General features: G+C 36.4%; 4 protein-coding genes across 5 annotated transcripts; 3 read left to right on the top strand and 1 right to left on the bottom strand.

The window, feature by feature from the left end:
* Nucleotides 1-274: 274 nt before the first annotated feature.
* Nucleotides 275-3,953, bottom strand: LOC111313009 (growth-regulating factor 9-like). 2 transcript variants are annotated; one of them, XM_089752260.1, is made up of 4 exons: nt 3,029-3,953; nt 2,623-2,937; nt 1,573-2,136; nt 275-1,106 (listed from the first exon to the last, which is right to left on the bottom strand). In XM_089752260.1, the coding sequence occupies exons 1-4, from the start codon at nt 3,078-3,080 to the stop codon at nt 721-723; spliced, it is 1,317 nt and encodes a 438-aa protein (XP_089608386.1). In that variant the 5' UTR covers nt 3,081-3,953; the 3' UTR covers nt 275-720. The 2 variants fall into 2 exon arrangements, with proteins under 2 accessions (XP_089608386.1, XP_089608387.1); XM_089752261.1 differs by having other exon boundaries at nt 275-1,094; nt 3,029-3,947.
* Nucleotides 3,954-4,448: 495 nt separating this feature from the next.
* On the top strand, nt 4,449-6,445 carry LOC111313295 (fasciclin-like arabinogalactan protein 10). Its single transcript, XM_022913958.2, has one exon. The coding sequence runs from the start codon at nt 4,948-4,950 to the stop codon at nt 6,271-6,273; it is 1,326 nt and encodes a 441-aa protein (XP_022769693.2). The 5' UTR covers nt 4,449-4,947; the 3' UTR covers nt 6,274-6,445.
* A 1,693-nt stretch (nt 6,446-8,138) lies between these two features.
* On the top strand, nt 8,139-12,273 carry LOC111313804 (uncharacterized). The gene is made up of 7 exons (XM_022914576.2): nt 8,139-8,503; nt 8,688-9,142; nt 9,285-9,399; nt 9,609-10,277; nt 10,815-10,892; nt 11,464-11,574; nt 11,766-12,273. Exons 1-7 carry the CDS (start codon nt 8,186-8,188, stop codon nt 12,039-12,041), a joined length of 2,022 nt encoding a protein of 673 aa, XP_022770311.2. The 5' UTR covers nt 8,139-8,185; the 3' UTR covers nt 12,042-12,273.
* A 3,136-nt stretch (nt 12,274-15,409) lies between these two features.
* On the top strand, nt 15,410-18,152 carry LOC111313803 (Cyclophilin-like peptidyl-prolyl cis-trans isomerase family protein). Its single transcript, XM_022914575.2, has 5 exons — nt 15,410-15,613; nt 15,694-15,768; nt 16,274-16,435; nt 17,066-17,224; nt 17,756-18,152. Exons 1-5 carry the CDS (start codon nt 15,611-15,613, stop codon nt 17,837-17,839), a joined length of 483 nt encoding a protein of 160 aa, XP_022770310.1. The 5' UTR covers nt 15,410-15,610; the 3' UTR covers nt 17,840-18,152.
* Nucleotides 18,153-23,010: the final 4,858 nt, after the last annotated feature.

Here is a 23,010-nt window from a genome sequence, read left to right as displayed (position 1 = left end):
CGGCTTGGACGACCAGCATATGGTGTAAATTTATAAGTTATGAAATGTGACAAAAATCAACAGTTCAGAATCCACATGCAAAAGGGTAAAAAAGGTGAAAAATAAAGAAGGCGTTGTCCCGGGCTCAAACCAGAGACCTTCAGTGTGTTAAGGCAATGAATCTGTTTCAGTTTTTTTTGTTGTCTTTGCTTCTCTTGTATACATCCGAAGAAAGTTAAGTGGCTGCTTGAAGGTTCCTTCAAATTGCAACAAAAACTGGGGTGAACGCAAGAATACTACAAACTCTTTTAGAATTAATGTGAGTCATCAAATCTTCGGACTAATGGCATATAGAAATCCAACAGGGAAATTAAGTACATTGGAGTAAAATCAATAAACCTATTACAAGAACAGATATCAAGGAACTCATCAGTTTCTGCCCACCTAAAAACGCAAAGGAAGGCACCCTTTCTTATCTTAACAAAATTTTGAATTCAACAATTGGCCACTGGATTGGTACATGAAAATGATGTCAGATTTCTGATAAAAAAGAAACTCCAGCCATGAAGTTCGTTGATCACCATTTTCCCCCAACTTCTTGAGTATAGCTCACCACAGAATGACACCTAATATTCTTGTTTTTCTTTATTAAGAAACACCTTAATCATCTCAAGTTGGCATAAAAGTTGGATCTAAACTCATAAAAGTTTAATCTTCCAAATAAGATCACATCAAGAAAAGTTACCATTCTCGAAGACAGTGTTGGTGGTTGTCACTGATGGTAGTCTCACTGCTGCTGCTCATACTTTTTTCATCTTTTGAAATGGGCTGAGGACTTGGAATTGAAATAGAAAGGCCGGTGCTCAGGGCTGTACAAGCAGCTTTGTTGGATATTGTTATTCTACTAGGTGAACGATCACCGATAGTGGGAATGACAACAGGCTGAGAAACCTCCACGCGCTTTCTTGCGCCTCTGTGCATGTGCCGTGCACAATATTTCTGATCAGGAATAACATCCCTGCTGCATCGCCATCTTTTCCCATCTGTTCTCCTACACCTCCCTAGTTCAAGCTCTGTTTCGTTTTTGTAAACACGGGAACTGCTACAGCCTGGAACTGAAATAATAACTGGACAAGTCATTTTAATTAGCATAAAAAGGTCCTACAGGGGTTGAACTGTTATGTCCAATGCTGTGCATAACAACAAAAAGGTAATTATAACTGATTCTATTCAAATAGTGCAAGCACTAATAACAATGGTTATGGTAAATAACTTCATGCAGCACAACATTTTTGAGCATGTACATTGTAAGCATGATCTACTAAACTAAAATGATATGGTATAAAAGGTAGAATAACATGAAAAATGTTTTTCTTTATCAAAAAGAAAACAACGGGGACTATCAAATGATTCTTACAAGAAAAAACCATGAATCCATGCAGTTTAAGCAAATTCAAAAGGCTTATAAATTAAATGACATGTAACATATATGGTTTTTATAGCCAAAACAGAAAAGGGATAGGAGGGTGCTGGAAAGGGGCTAGCGGTAGGAATCATGTAACGAGAACATTATTTCAGTCTTTATGGCACTACCTTGAAGAACGCTTTTTGGAGAAAAGCCCACAACCGGAGATATACTATTACCAACAGTGGCTTTGTTTCCACACTTACTGCTTCTGTCACTAACAGAGAGTTTCTCTTCACCCTTCTCACTAGTATTTGGGGAGTTTTTGTTCCATTTGCAATCGTTTTTGTTATTGTTGTTTGTTTTGGTGATGGTGGTACTGCTAGTGGTGGCATTTGTAGAAATGGAGTTTCTATTGCTGCATGCATTGTTGCTATCCATAGCAGTGGTCTCATGGCTGGTGCTGGTACTACAGGAAGATGGAAAACTTACAGGGGCTGAAAGCTTTTTTGAGTTTTCTGATACTTTATTTGAATTCTTTGATAATGTTGAGTAAGGTAAAGTAATCTGAGAAGGTTCCACAGGCTTTCTTGAACGCCGACAACCCCTATGCATGTGCTGCTCACAGTACTTCTGATCAGGAATCACATTCTTACTGCACCGCCATTTCTTCCCATCCGTTCTTCTACACCTCCCTGGCTCAGGATCCATCATGTTCCTGTAATCAAATCCTTGAGGACTAACTCCTACAACTGAAGCAATAAAAGCGAAATAAAGATTCACAATTCTTCATGTAAATTCACATTACTGAAACCAAATCATTTTATTGAAAGACAAAACACCATTTAAACGTCTGTCAGGCTAACTTTTTAACTATTATCGACAGACTAATCCATTTTATAATGTAACTTACTCAAGTTAAAATTCCTAGTGGCAAAGTAGTCCATAATCCTTAATGAAACTCAAATTCAAAGTTCAAGCAGGCAAAATCTTGTCAAGAGTACAAGGGGACTCAATTTGATTTCCAGGAATAACTGAAATTTAATTAATACTAGTATTTAACAATAAAGACATGAGCATCTCAAATTCCAAGCCTAAAAGCATCAAAACATCTTTTGTTTTTTATTTTTTTAAAGAAATGAAAGAAAATTAATAACACATTAATATGAGAAAAAGCAAAAAGAAAAAAGAAAAACCTGATTCTAGGCAAGAGAAACGTTAAAAAGAAGAAAGCTTACAGCTCGGATACCGTTCATAGATACAGCCATGAGCAGAGGCAAAGGAGGAGGAAGCAGCGCTTTTCCAAATGGGCATAACAAGGTTAACAGGAACTGGGATTCCACCCGCTATGTACTTGCAGATAAGCGCTTGTAATTGCAGCTCATGCAACTGTGCTGTCGTAAACACACACTTTCCGTGTTTCATCAAGGGTTTCTCGGACGTGTTTTCATCAATCCCGAGGCCCAACTTGATTGAAGGTGATCCTTCCTTCTTCTTCTTCTCTACCTCTCCCTTCTCCTCCGACCTCTCCTGGGTCCCACTCCCACCACCACCTGCGATTAAGAAAATGTTCAAAATTAATTAACCAACCACAATACTTTCAAATCTCTAATTACTCCTACTAGTACTGCTATATATATGTACCAGAATCTGGAAGAGGTGGTCTTTGAACCGGTTGGGCCTCCATTAACGACATACTAAAGGAACTGTAGAAACAGACCGAACAGAAGATAATAAAAAGATTAATCTGGGTTGTCTTAGAACGTTGCAGAATAGAAAATCAATAGTGATAGAAGGAAAAAATGGGACAGAGATTTGTTAAAACAGAAGCGAATTTCCAAAAGTGAGTTGCTTGAACTTAAACATGATCACTTACTTGGTCCTGTTTTATGAAGGGAGCGACGAGTGTGACATAAAGTGGAGGTTAATGCGCGTGTCCGGATTCTGACAGTATCAGCCTTCGCTGTAGCCGCAGGCAAAACTCAGTTTCTTTAACATGCTTCAAAAGTGAAGTTCTCTTCTCAAAATCGGCGTGTGAAATGGACGGTCCAATGACATGGTGGAAGAATGGTGCTGTTGCAGACGGTGACAAAGTGGTCAGTTGTGTGTCACGCGCATTGTCAGATTGATTGCCTGGCACTATGAATAGGAAGCGGAGGACACGTCACTGATTTCAGTTATGGTGGGTCGTACTTTAAGCGAAGAGGTGGGGGGCCCGGTTCTGCATGTCAGCAACGACAGGTGGACCGTCTCCATCAAGTGTCCGATGGTTGCTTATTTATGATGTTGTCATTTGTTTTTTGTTGGATTGACGATTTAAGTGGCTGAAACGATATGTAGGCCCATATATCAACTGGTTTTAGTCCAAATTTAACCTGATTTGAAGTTCGGTCTAGTAATGATTGAGAAGAGAGAGTCCAATCCATCATTCTTCATAATAGCTCGTCCCATATAAACCTATGTTAAAGTGCTCTTTTTTTTTTTTTTTTTTTTCTTTTTTCTATTTTTTTGTGGCAGCTAAATGTATGAGACGGACAGGTGTTTTCAGCTCCAGTTCAACTTCTATGCAAAATCTTCTCAAGTTGTCAGTGGACCAACTATATTTCTTTCAAAATCTTAATGGGGGCACATTGTCACCTGTTACATGGCGTCCAATGGAAAACAATCTTTGCATATTCCCTATTCTTTGATTTACGCTGTGCTGTGATGCTAACTTGTTGCCGAAAATTTAAGCTTTCACAGTAACCCATATTTCAAATCCACTGGTCCAAGCCAAATATATAATATTTCACACCTTTCTCCTTTTCTTTCCTTCCCTTCATCTAATAGGTAAATTCCCTTTTTAATATTACCCAACCCACCCAACACCAGGTGTAATTTATGCTTCCTGCTTGATACTGAGGTTTGGTTCCTCTTTAGTTTTATCAAGAGGCTAAATCTTATGAATGAAGAAATATTCACTTTCTCAACTACGAAAACAAAAGGAAAAGGATGAAGAATTTGACACTATTTTGGAGGAGATTTTGGGGGTCACACAACGGACTGAGAATCTGAGATCATGGCTGGGATGTGGGAAGTGGCGTGGGGTACAAGCTTTGTATAAAAGGAAATTCTTTGGATGAATCATTAAAGTTTTGATGCAATTAATTAATTAATATGATTGGAATTTATGTGAAGAAAACACACAATTGATCGAACATTAACACACACACAAACAAAAGACCAACTGTCAACTTTCCAAGTTGAAAATCAACCATTGGATGAATCGACGTGAACGAGTAACCAAGCCATGCGACAGTGCGTCCTCTGGGTTAGTAGCCGTTCTAAAGCGCTCATAACGGATAGCTTCGATGATGGTATAATCCAAAAGCCGAAGTCTATAATTGTCAATTTTACCCACAAGACAAAACTCGTTTGCATTCCCAGCTTCCAGCTGTGGCCAAAGCATGCCTGACCCATTCCCTTCGACTACTAAACCATAGTTTAACTTAACCCTAGCTAAAAATTCTAACCCGCCTCCCAAATCTTTCTTTTTATGCTCTTCTTCTACACGTACTCTCACTATGTGCTTATTCACTGACTCAGCTCTGCCGACCTCATCAACGTTCACGATGGGCGCATTTCACCCACTCAACCTCTTCCTCTTCACTCTCTGTTTGGTTGCTATTGCTGCCAATGCCCACAATATAACTGCCATATTAGAAGGTTTTCCAGATTACTCGGTTTACAACAGCTTCCTCTCCCAAACAAAGCTGGCCGATGAGATCAACACCCGAGAAACAATCACTTGCCTTGTCCTCAACAATGGGGCTATGTCTGCTCTCACAGCCAAACACCCACTTTCCGTCGTCAAAAACATCCTTAGCTTTCACGTTCTTCTAGACTACTATGACCCGCAAAAGCTCCACCAAATCTCCAAAGGAACCACCCTCACTACCACTCTTTACCAAACCACCGGAAATGCCCCTGGAAACCTCGGCTTTGTCAACATCACCGATCTCCAAGGTGGAAAAGTAGGCTTCGGCTCCGCAATTCCCGGCTCCAAACTTGACTCCTCTTACATTAAGTCCGTTAAGCAGATTCCCTACAATATCTCTATCCTCGAGATCAGCGCTCCGATTATTGCTCCGGGAATCTTAACGGCTCCGGCCCCGTCGACTTCTGACGTTAACATTACCGGTTTGCTCGAAAAAGCCGGCTGCAAGACTTTTGCTACTTTGCTTATCAGCAGTGGCGTGCTTAAAACTTACGAGTCAGCGCTTGATAAGGGTTTGACCATTTTTGCGCCGTCTGATGAAGCTTTTAAAGCCGCAGGTCCCCCTGATCTTAGCAAGCTCACCAATGCCGATCAAGTGTCGCTTCTAGAGTACCACGCCTCACCAGATTACAAACCTAAGGGAACATTAAAGACAACAAAAGATCCGGTCAATACATTGGCCACTAACGGTGCTGGAAAGTTCGATCTGATAGTTACAACCTCTGGCGACTCGGTCACGCTTCATACCGGAGTTGGCTCATCCAGAGTGGCCGAAGCGGTTTATGACTCACCACCATTCGTGATATTCACTGTTGACAACGTCTTGCTTCCGTCAGAGTTGTTCGGCAAGTCGCCGTCGCCAGCACCTGCCCCGGAGCCAGTTTCATCGCCTTCACCTACACCTTCTCTGTCTCCAAGTCCATCTCCTGTGTCCGAAGCACCATCACCGCTGGCCGCTTCACCTCCAGCTCCACCAACTGACGCACCCTCCGGATCCCCGGCAGATGCGCCAGCTGGATCCTCGGAGAACAGCACCTCGGATAATGCTGCTGGTCACGTGAGTGCGCCTCTGTTTCGCACTGTTGTTTTCACTATCTTTGTCGCTGTCGTTTCTTCGGTTCTCTTGTCCTGAATCGTAATTATGCCGGTCTGTTAATTATTCTTTTTTAGTTTTTTTTATTTGTTACTTTGATTAGATAGGGGTTTTTATTTTTAATTTATTTGGAATTTAATTTATGGGGTTGGATGAGGGACAGAGGCAGCCATCTGGGTGTGAAGAGAAATACTGGACCGGTGTTTGTTTATTTATTTAATTATTTTTGCCGTTGGATTTATGGGATCTTATGTGCTTTCATTATCGTTAAATTGAGGCTCCCGATTAGATTAATTGTGATAAAATTAAAAAAATAATAAGATAATTATAATTATAATTATAATTAATTAAATAAATTTATTAAATAAATTTTATTAAAATTAATATTTAATTTTTATTAATAATATGATAAATTTAAATTTATCGTAAAAAATACGATTGAATCTAAATAAGTACGTAAAGGGATTAGATTCGATTAGACTTGTATTGATTGTTGGAACTGGAAATCGAAGCGCATGGAGAGCAGGATTTTGACTGTTAGCGCACCTGGAGAGATTGTGGTGATGGGCTCCACTTTTCCATTCTGAAGGGAACATCCTTTCTTTTTTTTTTTTTTTTTACGGTTGTCCATGTCCCCATGGATTAATATATTCCAGATGCCTTATTTCAATTAGGTTAGAAGCTGGAAAGCAATATTGGCTTTTATTTCTGGCAAAATTCAGTTTCTTTTTTTTTTCTTCGGTTGGAGATGATGGGGCTTTGTTACAACAAGACACAAGTGCTGTGCTTGTAGACGCAAATGGGAGCCTAAAATGTTGTGCCAGTGGGTAATATGTGACTGTGAGTGGTCCTGCTCTGTGCCTAAACGGTTCTATCTTGCAAGTTCAGTGTGGACTGTGGAGTGGATGAAATCATGAATTGCACTGCCAATCTGTCATATGCTCTTCGGTTTTGTTAGGAAGCTGTTCTCACATATATTAGGGCTCTAGCTCACTTGATCCTTGCCCATATAAAATCTTCCCAGCACTTAATGGTATTGGGTTTTTCCAACGCAAAGCATTTGATGCTCCAACTTCTCCAATTACCAATTTATTTCAAATGAAAATCTTGGTATGAATTATGATCATCCTCTTCTATTTTTTAAATGTCATTGCCACATTAAACTTGCTCATTGTCGTATTCGAAACTTAATTAAAAATTAAAGTAAGGGTGGGCTGTATGGGGTTTTAACCGCACATTGGCAGGGCAGGCCGCTGCCTGAATCCTGCATTGAGTACGTGACAACCCCTCACAAGGGCAGCGTGCTGCTGCGGATGTGATGGCAATGCGATGAACATAATAATTCTCTAACACGTTGACTAAAAGCTGCCATGCTTTAATACAAAAAGATCTTCTGGCTTAAAAAATGAAAATAAGAATAAAAAAGACCTTGCCGCAGATACATATGATTAATACAGCAGCAACACGCACAGCGTTGCCAATAAATTGATTGAGTGGTTTATCTCCAGGTCAAACGTTACCAGGGAGTTATTATCAAGAGGGAAAAGAATTTTAAAAGACAGACGGTACGTGCAAGGAAATCTTTGATTTTCTTTCCCATTTTCTCTCTCCTCCGGCTTCTTATACTCGATAAAAACACACGATTATTCAGTATGAACAGATGATAGCACTCACCCTGATGGACTAGACAACCTCCGTGCCATTTTGTCGGTGCCCATGAACAATTTCAGGATCTCATTGTATAGATTATAGTTAAATAAATTTATAACGAAGTCACCGGCAAAAAAGAAAAACAATCTGTAGCAAAGCAAAGGGTTCAAGCCCAAAGAAATATTCCTTTCCTTTGGGCTGGGCGGCCCAAAATCTGAAAGTATATCAATCAGAAAGCTCAACAGACTAACGTTGCGTTGTCAAAATCCTGAACGGGACGTAAGGAACAAAGTCCACAACCATGGCGAGCGAGCCTCTTCCCTTCGCCTCTGCTGCCACGAGTTCACAAGAAAGACGACAGCGTTCAATATTCGACCTCCCAGCCAACTTCTTCGATTCTTGTCGCTTACTTTCTCCTTCTTTAGCTTCAGTTTTCGAGCCCCTCTCAATTTCTGAGAAATTTTCTCTAGAAAACCAAAATAACACCGACGAAACGGAAGCAGAGAGTTCCAAAAACGGCGTCGCCGTGCCCAGATGGACTTGCAACACCTGCAAGGTCGAGTTTGACTCTCTCCAGGACCAGCGCTCCCACTTCAAATCCGATATTCATCGTTTCAACGTAAATATCTCGCCTTTTTCTTTTAATTTTGCCCTATTTTACTTATCTCAGAAGAAATGTTTTCTTTTTAATGTCCACGAGATGCTAACCAATGAAATTAACATGGGTATTGAAACAATGGGTTTTTTTGTTCACATATTTCCCAATAGAGAGCATTCAATATTTCGCTTTTGTTTGATTATAGGTAAAATTAAGCATTGCTGGTAAGGATATTGTAAAGGAAGAAGATTTCGATGAGTTGACTACGGATTCTTTCAAAGACTATGAGGTTTCGAGTATTTCAGGATCTGAGGATGAAGCTGTTAAGGGAGCTTATCCCCGCAACGATGCGCAGACGGGACCGATTGAAAATATTAGGCAGAAGTTGTTTATCCGTCTTCAAACGGGAGAGAGAATTTCAATTTGGAAATCTTTAATATTGAACGAGTCGGAAAGTGTTTCATATGAGAATGATAAAGAAGTGTGGAATGATAATGGTGGGTGCTTGAGAGAAAATGAGGTGATTGAGAGATTGAAAACTTTGATTCAAGAGACTAGGGGTGATGGACGTTTCAGGATTGTGCTGCTTTCTAGTGGTGGCCACTTTGCTGGCTGTGTCTTTGATGGTAAATCGGTGGTGGCTCACAAAACATTCCACAGGTCTTTATCATATTTTTATCTGGAGTCCTAAGTGCTGTTGCTGTTGTTGTTGTTAGAATGTTAGTCATAGAAAGAAAAGTAAGTGTCTTGTTTCTTAATGGAATGAAGTGCTAATGCGTTAATCCCTTTCATTATCATGTAGATATGTGGTAAGGGCCAAGGCTGGTAAGAAACAGTCATCGAAAGATGCAACTGGGAAGGCTGCACATTCTGCTGGAGCTGCACTCCGGCGGCATAATGAACTTGCATTGAAGAAGGTATTGACATATTGTTTTTGTTATTAGATCCTTAATGTTCTTTTACCATCCTGATCTCCAGTTGTGCCCATGTAGAAGGTCACCAGACATTGCTCTAAGGATGTTTTAAGCACCCAAGTGGTTTAATTCAATAACGTTGTTTTGTTTCTGTTAGTTTTATGGTTTCTTATTTTCCAAGGTTGACTGATTCTTGTATTATAAATATTTAGGAAATTCAAGAGTTGCTTGCTTCTTGGAAGTCTTATTTTGATGCTTCCCCCTGTGTTTTCTTTCACGCTCCTTCAAGCAATCGTAATGTGCTCTTTAATGGGGATAAACCTTATTTCAGTCACCAGTTCTGTGCTATTCGAAATGTTCCATTGACTGTTCGGAGGCCCACCTTAAAGGAAGCCAAGAGAATATATAACCAGCTTACACAAGTTGCTTATGAAGTGGAGGAAAAGGAAATTCCACGTGGCACCAAAGAAGGTTTATTATTAAGTGGTAGCACCATTGATAATGGCAAACAAGATTTATGCAAAGAGGAATTAGAGCACAACTTGAATTGTAGGGATGCTTCTAAAATTCATTCCATCAATGTAAAATCTGATGTTATGTCAAGTGAGAGTGATAGTGAAGCTATTTGTATTTCAACACCTTTGCATGAAGCAGTACTATCCGGAGATGCTCAAAAAGTTCTGGAACTCCTAGAGCTGGGTTTAGATCCCTCTATTAAGGATGAAAGAGGGCGAACCCCATATATGCTGGCCAATGAGAAGGAAATCAGGAATATTTTTAGACGATACATGGCCATAAACCCTGATAAGTGGGATTGGAAATCTGCTAAAGTACCTAGTGCGTTAACCAAAGAAATGGAGGAATCTCAAGCGGCCAAGCAGGTATTTTTATTTTTCCTTGAATCTTGTATCCGTTCTAATAGGATACCAGTGTCAGAGCATTCATCAAGAATTTTCTTATTGACACATCGATTTGCTTAACGTCTGATTATGTATTATAGAACACTACAAATAGTTCTTCCTACAAATAAAAATCCTTACATAACTATCATTCGGGAGATAAACATCTTTAGGTAACTCTCAATCATGAAATTTTCCAAGTCCATAGAAGCACATTTCCTTTGATTTATGTGTTTTATGCTGCCAGATAATGCTTAGGATCGTCAAATTGTGCTACCTGTTTTCTCTCTCTTTCACCCATACGGTCCATCAAAGAAAGATTTTTGGGAAATTTTTATCTGATTTTCTTAGGATTTACTCTTTCATAACTATTTTTATTCTGAAGTGGTGAACATCTCATTATTTAATACCTTTTGTTGTTGCTGTCCTTGGACGTCTTAGGTTCTTTATTTGCTGATATCTGTGTGTTCCATATCGGCATCTGAGTTCTAATGAATGTCTCCATATATGGTTGCTCAGGCAGAGAAAGATGCTAAGAAGAAAGCTAGAGCAAAGGAACTAAAGAAATTGCGTAGAGCCAGGGAAAAGAAAGATCAGGTAAATATTCCCCGTTAATCAATTCAGATATTGAAGAAATTATGTTTCAACCTGCTGCCTCACAATCCCCCCACCCCCCAAAAATGGAAAGAATATACGATTGAAACAAGAAAAAAGGCTCTTATCTTGCATCAATCGTTGAGAAAAATAAAACATGGGTTCATTAGATTTGCCCCTTCATGTGCCCTTTGAGTTGCATATTGGTCCGAAAATATTTTAAAATTTTTGTATGTGTGTAAATGAAGGTGCATTTCTACATATCTGTATGTATGTGTCCGTATAGGGGAATGAAAGGGGAAGTGGTACTTACAATTCATTATTTTGTGTAGTTATGTTCTAAGGCTTCAGTGAATTAAATTTGTTGATGCTTTTGAGCAAGATTTGTAATAATATACAGGAAACAAGTCTGTTTTTCATTGCATCTTATGAGAGATTTTGCATCATTAATTTTAGGTTATTTATCTTTTTTTTTTTTTAACATGCTTTTTATTTTTTGTTTACTGGCATCTCTTAGTTCCATTTTTTTTTAATCACTCTCTGTTTTCAACATTTTTTCCATGTCAATGTGTAGGCTGAGGCTTCCCAGTCTCAGAATACTTCAGCAGTTTCACATAACCAGGCCAGACCTTCAGATTCAAAGGGACAATCTCAACCCGTTGGTGGATCTCAGATCTCTAAAGAGGTGGGGTTAAAATTTTGGTTAATCATATAATATTGCATGATAGTGGAATTGTTGAATTTGCTACTTATTCTCTCTTCTGACCTTTCAGATTGCTCTTCTTTTCAATTATTCTTACACCGTAAATCACCTTCTCAAATAATGCAAATGTTTGAACTATTCTTATTTTTTCCCCTTCATTTATACTCAACCAGGAGGAACTGAAGAGAGCACAGATTGTTGAGAGGGAAAAGAGAGCAGCTGCTGCTGAGAGGAGGATTGCTGAAGCAGCAGCTGCCCGTGACGCTCAAGGCAGTAGCAGAAACGTAGGATCAACCACTGCACAATCCAAAAGTGGATTAGCAGGTGATATTAGTTGCTCCTGTTGTAATACATCATTGGCTGGAAAAGTTCCCTTTCACAGGTATAATTACAAGTATTGCAGCACTTCATGCATGCATGTTCACAGAGAAATTCTTGAAGATGGATAACTTCAGTGGTTGAAGTTATAATGATTTAAATTTTCTATTTCAACTAAGGCATAGCTGAAACTTGATTCCATTTTCTGATTATTATGCTTCATATTTTCCATGCTCATTCACAAATGGAGGACAAATAATACATGTACATTATTTTCTTTCCACCTTAAGATTAAGGATCGAAACAGTTGAGATGTTGTATTTGTTTGTCAAAGCAATTGAGCTAGGATTGGCTTTTGATCTCCTTGCTTTCCATCTTAAGATTAAGGGATCGAAAGAGTGCCGTTGGTTGTCTTCAATAAATCCTTTTGAACTTCATTTACTTGCATAGAAGAGATCTTTAATCCCTATCAAACGTATTTCCATTGCCGTTCATTCTTCCGACTTCGGCTTCTCCACAAGGTCTAAGACCAATGAAATATGTCATCCTTCAGAAAAATGAAGAGCCTTGGTAGAAGATTGTCTCACAAGGAATGGGACTTTATGATATGATGCTCTGACCTGAATTTGCCGATCACGTCTCCTCTTTGTGTGAATGCCGATAAAATAGCTATCATAGATGCACAAAACCCTACAACGTTGAAAACTAACAACTCCCTCGTAGGAGTTCTCTTATCTTGTGTTGCCTCCTCAAATGAGCGTATCAAAATCTACCGCAAGACAGAATTAGGTTCTACTTACAGGGCTGTTTTACACTCAAATAAATTTCGTAGTACCAGTTTTACGGACATGGAACTGATGATGATCTAACCTGTACAGCGCAACAAAAACTTCAGGCACCATCCCCACTAATGTCCCGAACAAGTAAGGACTGTAATCGACATTGGTAGCCACGACGGCATGATTAAGTATAATATAGGGTAACGGAGAGATTCTAATCGAGGTAACAGCTTGAAATTGATGAATCCATTTTCCTTCCCCAGCTAGTCTCAATATAGAAGCATGCTTTGGATATTTCTCTGACAACCCCTAAAAAATGTAGAAACAAAGTATAAAAAATCTGCGGTTATTTAAATTAAGAAAGATGAGGAAATCGAAACCATGGTTAAAGCTCACTTGGATTTTGCCATGAAAGATTGAACCAGCGAAATAAGGTAACGATACACCAACAGATACCCCCGCCATAACCACTAGAAATTCCTTACCATAGCCGAAAGTCATTCCAGCCACCCAGAATCCCAGATTGAAGGTGTGGATGGCAAACATACGACTGGGAATAGCGCTAACGAAGCAAAGATTACAATTAGTTGCTCGAAACTGTTGAACGCCTGTTCTTCCCATTTTATAGCAGGGACAACAACCTATGGTAGAACAAAAGAAATCATATATGCCAATTCATATTTGTGTGTGCATACTAACATGAACAAGAAATGTGAATTAAGACAATGTAAGAAATGTTAGATTAGTTACCTATCTTTCTCAATGCCAATGGTCCAATCCATTTGATTGCAAGTGTTGCCAAAATTGCCAAAGATATGCAAATTACAATCAACTTCAGCAACCATGTCCACGATTTGCCATTGCTAGGGCTTTGAGGTACGGTTTCTTCCTGCAAGCGCAACCCAAATCCAGCACCGGAAGAATCTTCTTCTATTAGTCTCACATACTCCACGTCTACGTCATTAGTTTCCATTGAACGTCTAGCTTCCTGACCAGCGTAGTTGTTTTATATTCATAAATAATATTGTACCAACATCTGTTCCGTTACTAATTTCCTATATATGAAAGGAAACCAAGAATTATGAAGAAATTACACTGGGGAAGAGAGGCTTTGTGATCGGCACTTGTAAGGAACACATAATGCAAAAAACGGTTTTGTGCGAGATATTCGGCCATGAATTCTCTGGAATCTGTCAAGTTTTTTTTGTGGTGAGTTGAAACTTGAAACTGGCTGCCAAATATAACGTTAGCCAAACCTTGTTAGGGAAAATTTATCAACGGAAAGTAAATGAATGATTTTGGGTTCAAAAGACTTTAGTTTTAAACAAAAAGTAAATGAATCTAACTCACATGTTCATATCAATATCAATGCCTAGTTGTACAGGGATGAAAAAGAGACAATGAAACAGGTGTTGGAACAAGTGTTAGCTCAAGTATAAAATGTTGTTAAAAATGGATTAGTAGATTTATGTGAAGTTAGGAGTAAGTAAAAGTCTGTTTGAAATAATTAAATCGATTAAAATTGATGAATTCAGTTGAATCGATTTGATTTATTTGATTTTAATTATAATCAATTTTTTAAATCAATTAAATTAGTTAATTTGATTGATTTTTTAGTTTTAAAATTGATAATTAAACTGATCGAATTAATTAATTTTTTAATAATTGAATTAATTGATTTTTTAATAAGTAAAGATAAAAAAATTGAGAGAAATATTTTTATTTATTTTTTTATGGTAAAATATTATTGAAATTATTAAATTTTTTAGTCGTTTAGTTTGAATGATAATTGAGTTTGAGTTTTATTAAATTGAATTTATAGTTAAACAATTATTCGTAATAAAAAAAAATTATAAAAAAAATCAATTGTTTAACCAAATTGACTCCGAATAGATTTTGGTTGGTTCAATTATAGTCAATTATTTAAAAATATTCTATCGATTTAACTATTTATTGAATGAAAGTCGGTTAAGTAAATTATAAATTTTCTCAAATTAAATCAATTAAATTGACCGATTACGTAAAGTTGTTACTAATTTATCAAATAAAGATTTGTGTGTTGCTTAAAACATTATTTTTCCTCATTGATTTTTTTAATTTATTACATTATTATTCCTGAAATACTCTTCATTTATCAAATTAAGGCGATAAATCCACAATGAAATCTTAGCATATTTCTAGTATAGCATTAAATTTTTCCCTTATGATTTAGGCATGATGGTTATAAAATTTCAAAAACTAACCATATATAGGAGGGTTCATACTATTAATAGATACTTCCAAGGTTTTTTTATGATTAAACAAGAAAAGATAGAACAAAAAATCCATTAATTTTTCTACACCTAGATATAATATAATAATAACAAATGAATTAAAAAAATGATAGTAACAACCTAATTTGGTTCAATCATATCGTGGGTTAAAGTTAAAGGTCTAATTTTTTTTTTTTTTCTTCAATTTAATTGTGCTACATAAAAAATTTTAGAATTAAGTATAATTTTTTGTGGTTACGATGAATAATACTCGTATGTAATACCAATGAAATTTCGTATTATAATTGGTAAAATAATTTTTTTCCTTTTGAAGAAAACACTAATTGGTCGAAGGCCCGTAGCATCTGAGTCCAACATGGGGTCCAGCCGAACTAACCAGTGGCCCACTAGATGCGCAGATGGTAGAAGCGACATTACTCAACCCTATATAAGGCAGTGTCGGGACCGCAGTCCAGAAAAATCCAAAGAGTAATTCTCAAGCCTGTAAGCCCACGCCCCCGGAACCTCCACTAGGCCGCGACTTGAAGTCTGAAGAAGAAAGTTGTGTGTCCTACAATCACCAGAAACCGGACACTTGCTCATCCCAAGAAACTCATCTACTTTCGATTTTGAGATTCTGACTTCTGGGCCTCTTCATAATCAAACAATATGGTGAGTTTTGTTTGCGTAATTTTATCGAACATAGACAAAACGGTACTAACAGTTAATCGATGCTTGTCTTGCTATTGCAGTCAGTTACTTTGCATACAAATCTTGGTGACATCAAGTGTGAGATCTTCTGCGACGAGGTTGCTAAAACGGCAGAGGTTAGGACCCTCATCTCCTTCAAAATTTTCCTTTTTTTTTTTTCCTAGTTGAGTAGATTAATTTTATTTATCCGGACAAAAAACTGAAGCTTCTGCTGTTGCAAGCTGTTCATAAAGAAAGTTAGAAGATGATAAAATATAGATTATGACTAGAATTTCGTTTAAGGGAATTTATTTTGTTACCAATCGTTGCCCGAAAACCAAGTTTGCAGATTAACTTCTTTAGCCCTAAAGTTAGGAAATTGGAGACAAATTCTATTGCAGATTTTGGAGATTATGATTATGTTGTTTTTGCTGTTATTATTGAAGGGAATTTTTCTCCTTTTACTACATTAGTGAGTTAGTTCTGTATAATTATAGGTATAGCTTTCAATCTATAAGCTTTTTTTATTTTTGTAAAATGAAGTTTTGTTTAATTTCATTATAATGGAGAAATTTCATGCCATATGCACTTATTTCTTTCTATTGCCCGTGTAAATAGTACTAATCTTTCATTTGGATGCAGAACTTTTTGGCGCTCTGTGCAAGTGGTTATTATGATGGGACTATATTTCACAGGAATATTAAAGGTTTTATGATCCAAGGCGGAGACCCAACAGGAACAGGTAAAGGGGGAACTAGCATATGGGGCAAGAAGTTCAATGATGAGATTAGAGAATCCCTCAAGGTATGTTATGATAATGGCTAATGCAACAATAAAGTTTTACTTCATGAACTTTAGCTCTTGCAATCTCTCAAGGTGTTTCGAGAGAATTTAGTCGCCAACTTTTACCCATTGAGAGTAAGGGGGAGTGGTTGGGGGAGGAGAAGAAAACTCTTGTTTCATGTCTGCTTCTATGCATGTTGACCTGCTGATTAAGAAGATTGGTTAACTTTCTTTTGGAAAGCTTATGCTCTTCCATTATGCTTGGTGTCCAAGTTTTAATGTATTGAATGGAGCCTAACTGAGCTGGGTTGTGCGTTATTTATTGTGTAGTTTGTTTAGCTGCCACGCTATTTGGGTCTAAAATTTTGGTTTCTATTACCCTACCACCCTTTCTCTAGCTTTATCTTGAAATCAGCATAACAACAGATCTTGGTCTAGCTGCTCCAAGTGTTTTGATATGGTTATGCTTTTCAAACTCTTTAAATTTCTTCCCTTTTTCAAATGCAGCTAAAACCTTAGTCTCAATGTTCTGTTACAAGATATAATCTTTAACCACATGCAATACATTGAGTAGCTCATTGGTTTTTAACCTGCTGTGTGTTAGGACATACATGTGGACATTCTAATTGTGACAAAACTGTCTTATCACAGCATAATGCGAGGGGTATATTGTCAATGGCTAATAGTGGTCCTAATACTAATGGGAGCCAGTTTTTCATATCTTACGCAAAGCAGCCACATCTCAATGGATTATACACTGTGTTTGGCAAGGTGATCCATGGTTTTGAAGTCCTGGATCTCATGGAAAAGGTATGTTGTGCTAGCATACAATCATATTCCCTGCGTAGTTCTCTCTGATTTAGAATGTCTTGGGAACAATTTTTGTGGCCTTCTAACCAACTGCTTATGTTAGGACTTAGTTTTTTCATGCAAACTCTTTTTCTTTGTCCACATGGCTTTTTGTGTTATTATTTCAAAGCTAGTCAGTGTAATTAACCTTGGTCTTATTTTTGGCCTATTATATCCCTTCGTATGCAATTGTATTTAGCTCATGCTGAATTACCTTATCTATACAAATAGGATTTGGAGACCTCAAAGAGTAGGGAAAATCTAGCTACTTTAAAAGTGCTGAGATACCACAAAGAAAGACGTTCAACATGACTCTGAAGTGAATAGCTTTTTAGAATCCGATTTCTTCTCTTTCACTTTCGGTCTCACAGAAAATAGTTCAAATTGTACAGACTTTTATGTGTTTGCGGAAAATCAATTGCAACTGCAATTGCTTGTTTATTCAGCAGTTTTCCATGTATAACATTATTGAAAGGCATTTTGTTGATGCAGACTCAAACAGGACCAGGCGATCGACCTCTTGCAGAAATAAGGCTCAATCGTGTTACAATACATGCTAATCCACTCGCTGGTTAGTCTTACCTCTGCAATTGTGTTGAGTTGAAGTGGAGTAAAGTTCCAATGTGTCAAGAAAATGGATGATTTTAGGATTCAACTCATGAGTTGCAAACTTTGTAAGGGTTAAGAATATTGACTACTAACAGGGAAAATTTTTGAGATAGAGAAAAACGGTTTGCTATTGGTACCCTCACCCGCGCAACTGTTAACTTGAATTTGTAACAATTTTATGCTTCAGCTAACATTGCTCAAAACAATGTCATTTGAGGATGTCGAGGATCTGTGGCTGTGGACTTATGGTAATTTACGCACACGAATTTTTCTCAGTTAATTTTATCCCCTAGACTATGTTAAAGGTAATTCACACATTGGTGGATCTCCATGTGATTGTCATATTCGATTAATTAATAGCGAAGAGGTAATGACACTGATGATAGGATGATGGTTGAGTCTATATTGGTGGGTCCTGATTCGCTGATATGGCGAAAAAATCACTTTCCCCTGATGGCCTGAATAATCGAACGACCAGGAGACTCCCAACAGAAGAAAAGGCAAGCCTTGCGAGACAGGCTACTCTCTAACGGGACGTTGAGCGAAGGCGATAGGACTTCAAAATGCCCGCCATTTTTTTTTCTATCAACTTCGCTCAGTCATTAACAGTCACACTCCACCATAATCAATGGCCCCAAACGAAGAAGAAAAACCCGAGACCCTGGTATCTTTAGAGCCCGGTCCAAGACCAAAAGTCAATGTGTCCCAATCGAGGTCGTCACTGCCCAAGCAAACCGCCACCTCTCCGCCTTCTCATGTGCCGTTGAGTCCCTAAGAGTTCATAGTCTCAGTCACCGGCTACATCTCCTCTCAGCCTCTCCCGACTTACTATCCCAACGTTTGGGGCGTTCTCAACGCCATCTCTAACAATGCCCGCAAATGCCATTAGGTTTCCCTCTTTTAAACCCTAAATCCTTTTTCTCTCTCTCTTTTACTATTAATTTTACTTTGGTTGTCAAATTTTCATATTTCGGTAAATTTTCTACTTTTATTTTATCGTTTGGAATTCTTTTTGGGCTTGAAGCGTCTAACCGATTAAACCGAAACGAAAATTTGTTACAATTGCTTGAAGGGAAAAAAAAAAAAGAAAGAAAAGATCAGAGTGATAATTGTAATGTACATTGTAAGTGAAAGACTGATGAGAAAATCATTTTTCTAGGGCATGAGTATGCTTTTGACTGCGAATGAGCACTGCATTGGCCGATTAGTAGATGATAAGAGTATTCAAATTGAATCAAATTCAATTAGCACGAAACATTGCAAAATATATAGGAACAGAGTCACTAATGAAGATACGCGACAGTCTTCCAACTGTTATGCATCTGTTTTCTTGAAAGATATGAGATAAGTGTGCTGTTTATGATTTCTTTTGTTGGGTTTTCAATATTTCTGAATTCTGATTGTGTTATGCACCTTTGTAGCACAAATGGGACGTGTTTTATTTGGGAGAGGTTGAGAAAGAATAGTCCTGAATTGAAAATTCAACATGGAGACGTCATTTCATTATCTTCTCCACCACAACATCGTAATACTAATACCTATCATTCATTTATTTCAGATTACAAGCATGCAATTATTCTTTGTTTCTTTCATTTCAAATGAGGTTTGAGGCTTTTAATGCCTTAGAAAGTAAGTAACTACCTTCTTGGTTACAGAACTTGCATTTGTATATCGAGAAGTTCTTAGGTCTGTTCCCTCAGCAGAAGTGCATGTGCAAAAAGAAAAGCAGGTATATCTACTAAAAGTTCATGCCTTTTTCGTTCAGACTTTTCATTTTATTGTTATTACCACCTTGTTTTCTATTAAATTTTCCATAAAATTGATATAAACTTCACTGGGAATAAATGCCATGACTATCTTCAATTTTCTAAACAATAACCAAAAAATCAACAGGTTTTATTACCTGAACATTGGTGTTATTACACTTTTAAATCTGCTTATTTAGATGTGTATGTTCAAATCCATAAATCTCATAATGTTGATAAAAATATGGGTTAATGTCATGAATAATACTTAAATTATAATGAAATATTTAATATGGTATTTGAACTTTAAAAATCTCTAATAAGATACTTGAACTACGAATTTATGAATTAAGTGATATTTAAAGGGTTGTTTATCTGTCATGTATCATCATTTGAAGTTAGTCTCATTAGGGGTGAGTACCACATTATAATCTGTCATGTATCATTTTTAGAGTAAGATTTTGATTTTCTGATTTTGTTTGAAAAGAATTTGGACCTATTATAATTGCATGATAGAAAAAACACACATTTTTTTTTTTATTCAAGTTTCAATTTGATTTAAAACTTTTGAATTGGTTGACAACCGACATAAAATTGGTTCCAAACACTATCATGTTCAACTCAACCACAACCGTAAGCCCTTGTAAAAGTTTACCTTCTATAGATTGATTCAACAATGTGCATATTCATACTTGCTATAATTGCATATTTTTAGGTGCCAATGTCATGATGATAAAAAGGGGGAGGGGGGATCTTAGGGACAATTGCTCTCATAACTCATTTTATTTTTCTCACCTTATAATTATTTCTTCTCACTTTGCCTCCCATTTTTCAATTGGTCCAACAGTGTAGCTTCTTCGAACGCACTTCTATGAACATACATTCACTCTTATATTCCCAATCCAAAGCTATCTAAAAAAATGAAAGGATCCAAAAATAGGGCAATTAGATCGTTTTTGAAACTTGGAAAGGGCAGCTTCATTTCATTGTTGACTACTTCATATAATTCCACTATTAGTATTTGAGTAGTTTGTTGTAGTAATACAGGAAATGAGTGAAGGGTAGTGGTCTTGGTCCTCATCCATTTCTTCAAACCATCTATATTCAAAACAACATGATGAGGGTTCTATTTGGCTTTGCCAATCCTCGTTTCATTTAGATATGTATTAAGAAAACAAGCATCTCTTTTTTTTTTTTTTTTATTTGTTACACTTCTTAAAAACACCTATTTAAAAAGCATGATTTTTTTTTCTTTTGATATTTCATTAAACTATTGGCATTACCCCCCGAATTTTTTATTCGATCCTTGCTTCAGGAAACTTTTTTTTTTGTTTAATTTAGAACTAAATTTTGATACTTTCACTATGTGAATGAAAGAAAAAATATAAGAAAAAGTAGATGAAAAAAAGAAGTTATGTTAGTCATAAAAGTATTGGGTAATTCTTCAATTGAATGCATGAAATATTCAAAACAAAATTAATTAAAAAATATTTAAATTTAACATTAAATGATACTTATATCATTTGCTTTATACATTTATAATGACATAATTAGGGTTTTGTGTACTTTGTCAACTGAATTTGTACCACTTGATTTAGGGACATCAAATTTAGTCTACCAATTTGTTAGTATAAAATGAAATTAATTATATTTCTATTAGATTTTAACAATGTCACTATGCGAGTGAAAAGGAAACATATGAGAAAAATAAGTAAAAGAAGTTATCTAATTATAAAAGAATTGGTTAGTTTTTTTAATTGAATGTGCGAATAATTTAAAAAATAAAATTAATAAAAAATATTTAAATTTCATATTAAATGATATTTTTGCCCTTTATATTATATATTTATTGTAGTTTAATTCGATTTTTGTTTGTCAATTCACCAGCCAAATTGATGTAACTTGATTTATTTAAGTCAAACTCAATCATTTTTTTTTTTTTTGAAATTCTTAATTTATCCTTAAAATCTTTCGTACCTTATTATTTACTAAATTTATTTAATTAAAAAGATATTATGCACATAAATTTTTTTGAACTCATAATTTTTAAATATTAATTTTAATAATACATCAACTACTGATTTAAAGATAGTCGATAATTATTTTATTAAAATTATTAATAATACAAATATAGGAAGACTCGCGGATTGTGAAGGATGGAGCTTGATTTTAATACCAACCGAATTGTGAGCTGACAAAGCCCAACGTGTCCAATTGGAGAAGGTTCACGTGAGTGAAGTTGGTGAGGCAAAATTAAGAGATAATAGAGTAGAGTTGAGGAGAAAATTGAATTTGAATTTTGAATTCGATTTAAAATTTAATATAAATTTTAATATTTATATTTGAATTAAAGTAAAAATTGAATTATTCAAATTCATGATTAAATTTATTTATTGAATAAAAAATAAATTGGATTTCTACCAAATGAATCATCACCCATTTATCTATGATGACGAAGAAGAGGAAATAGGGGGATGAGTCCAAAATGGGGGTTCATTTTCCAAAGAAATGAGCATGGTTTTGGTACTCAATTACATGAAAGAAAAGGGACAAAAGAAAAACCTAACCACATTGACTACTCCCTTCCCTCTCCCTCTCACGCCCATTCCCTCTGCCCTCAGCCCTTTTCTCTGTTCCGTTCCAATTATCCGCACTCATTTTCTTTTGGATTCTTCTCATAGCCCCCACTCTTTCTGGCCCTTCACGCTTGAATTTCCATGTGCCTCCCCTTTCATTCTGATTAAAAAAAATTAAAAGTTAATTTAGAGTTACTAACTAATCTAATTTAATTTATCAAATGTTTTCACATTAATACAAATGATTAAGCATAATAATAAGGATAAAAGCAAGTGCATTTGTTTTGGATTTACATTTGTTTGAACATTGGCGAGTCCAATACGTAAAGGGTTTCTTGTGAAAAGGCAAATTAAAAACCAATTTAGAAGAAATAAAGAAAAGACAGAGTTAGGTTTTGCCTGCTTTTCACCAAACTTATGTGTCTAAAGTCCAAACCTTAAAGTTTTTTTGACCATATGATTTCTATTTCTCCAGTGAAGTTATGCCTAGGCTTAGCTGCTGCTGGTCAGTCAATAAGCATTTCTAACAAACTTGTTAAAAATGTAAAATTTAAGTTATCCAGCAGCTTGTTTTGCTCAAGGGATTCATTAGTATTTTTTGGAATTGGCCCCCCTTAGTTATTATGATTTGGAAGACCTTAGCCCTTGTCATTTGACTCTTTGCTGGTGCTACTACTTGTCAAATAAATCCTCTATTCATATGAAAGAGAAAAATCAGATTAATTCTCCAAAGTTATTCAAATCCAACCCAATGGCTACGAGAAAGTGCCCACCTCCCTATTAAAGGTAGTCTTTACTTTTGTGAGGTGAACCTAAG

Source organism: Durio zibethinus, chromosome 23 (assembly GCF_047325235.1).
Source record: "Durio zibethinus cultivar Kanyao isolate XHJ-2024 chromosome 23, ASM4732523v1, whole genome shotgun sequence".
NCBI classification, from domain to species: domain Eukaryota; kingdom Viridiplantae; phylum Streptophyta; class Magnoliopsida; order Malvales; family Malvaceae; genus Durio; species Durio zibethinus.
The sequence above is the reverse complement of the archived record's forward strand: the minus strand, read 5'-3'. Positions and strand labels throughout refer to the sequence as shown.

Excerpts from the sequence above, each read along its gene's own strand:
- LOC111313009 (XM_089752260.1), bottom strand. The coding sequence starts at position 3,080 with ATGTCGTTAATGGAGGCCCAACCGGTTCAAAGACCACCTCTTCCAGAT. Across the intron at positions 2,938-3,028 it reads ACCACCTCTTCCAGATTCTG|GTGGTGGTGGGAGTGGGACC; the intron begins GTACATATATAT and ends TCTTAATCGCAG. Across the intron at positions 2,137-2,622 it reads CTATGAACGGTATCCGAGCT|TTGTAGGAGTTAGTCCTCAA; the intron begins GTAAGCTTTCTT and ends TTATTGCTTCAG.
- LOC111313295 (XM_022913958.2), top strand. The coding sequence starts at position 4,948 with ATGTGCTTATTCACTGACTCAGCTCTGCCGACCTCATCAACGTTCACG.
- LOC111313804 (XM_022914576.2), top strand. The coding sequence starts at position 8,186 with ATGGCGAGCGAGCCTCTTCCCTTCGCCTCTGCTGCCACGAGTTCACAA. Across the intron at positions 9,400-9,608 it reads ATGAACTTGCATTGAAGAAG|GAAATTCAAGAGTTGCTTGC; the intron begins GTATTGACATAT and ends ATAAATATTTAG. Across the intron at positions 10,893-11,463 it reads CCAGGGAAAAGAAAGATCAG|GCTGAGGCTTCCCAGTCTCA; the intron begins GTAAATATTCCC and ends GTCAATGTGTAG.
- LOC111313803 (XM_022914575.2), top strand. Across the intron at positions 15,769-16,273 it reads AGGTTGCTAAAACGGCAGAG|AACTTTTTGGCGCTCTGTGC; the intron begins GTTAGGACCCTC and ends ATTTGGATGCAG. Across the intron at positions 17,225-17,755 it reads TCCTGGATCTCATGGAAAAG|ACTCAAACAGGACCAGGCGA; the intron begins GTATGTTGTGCT and ends TTGTTGATGCAG.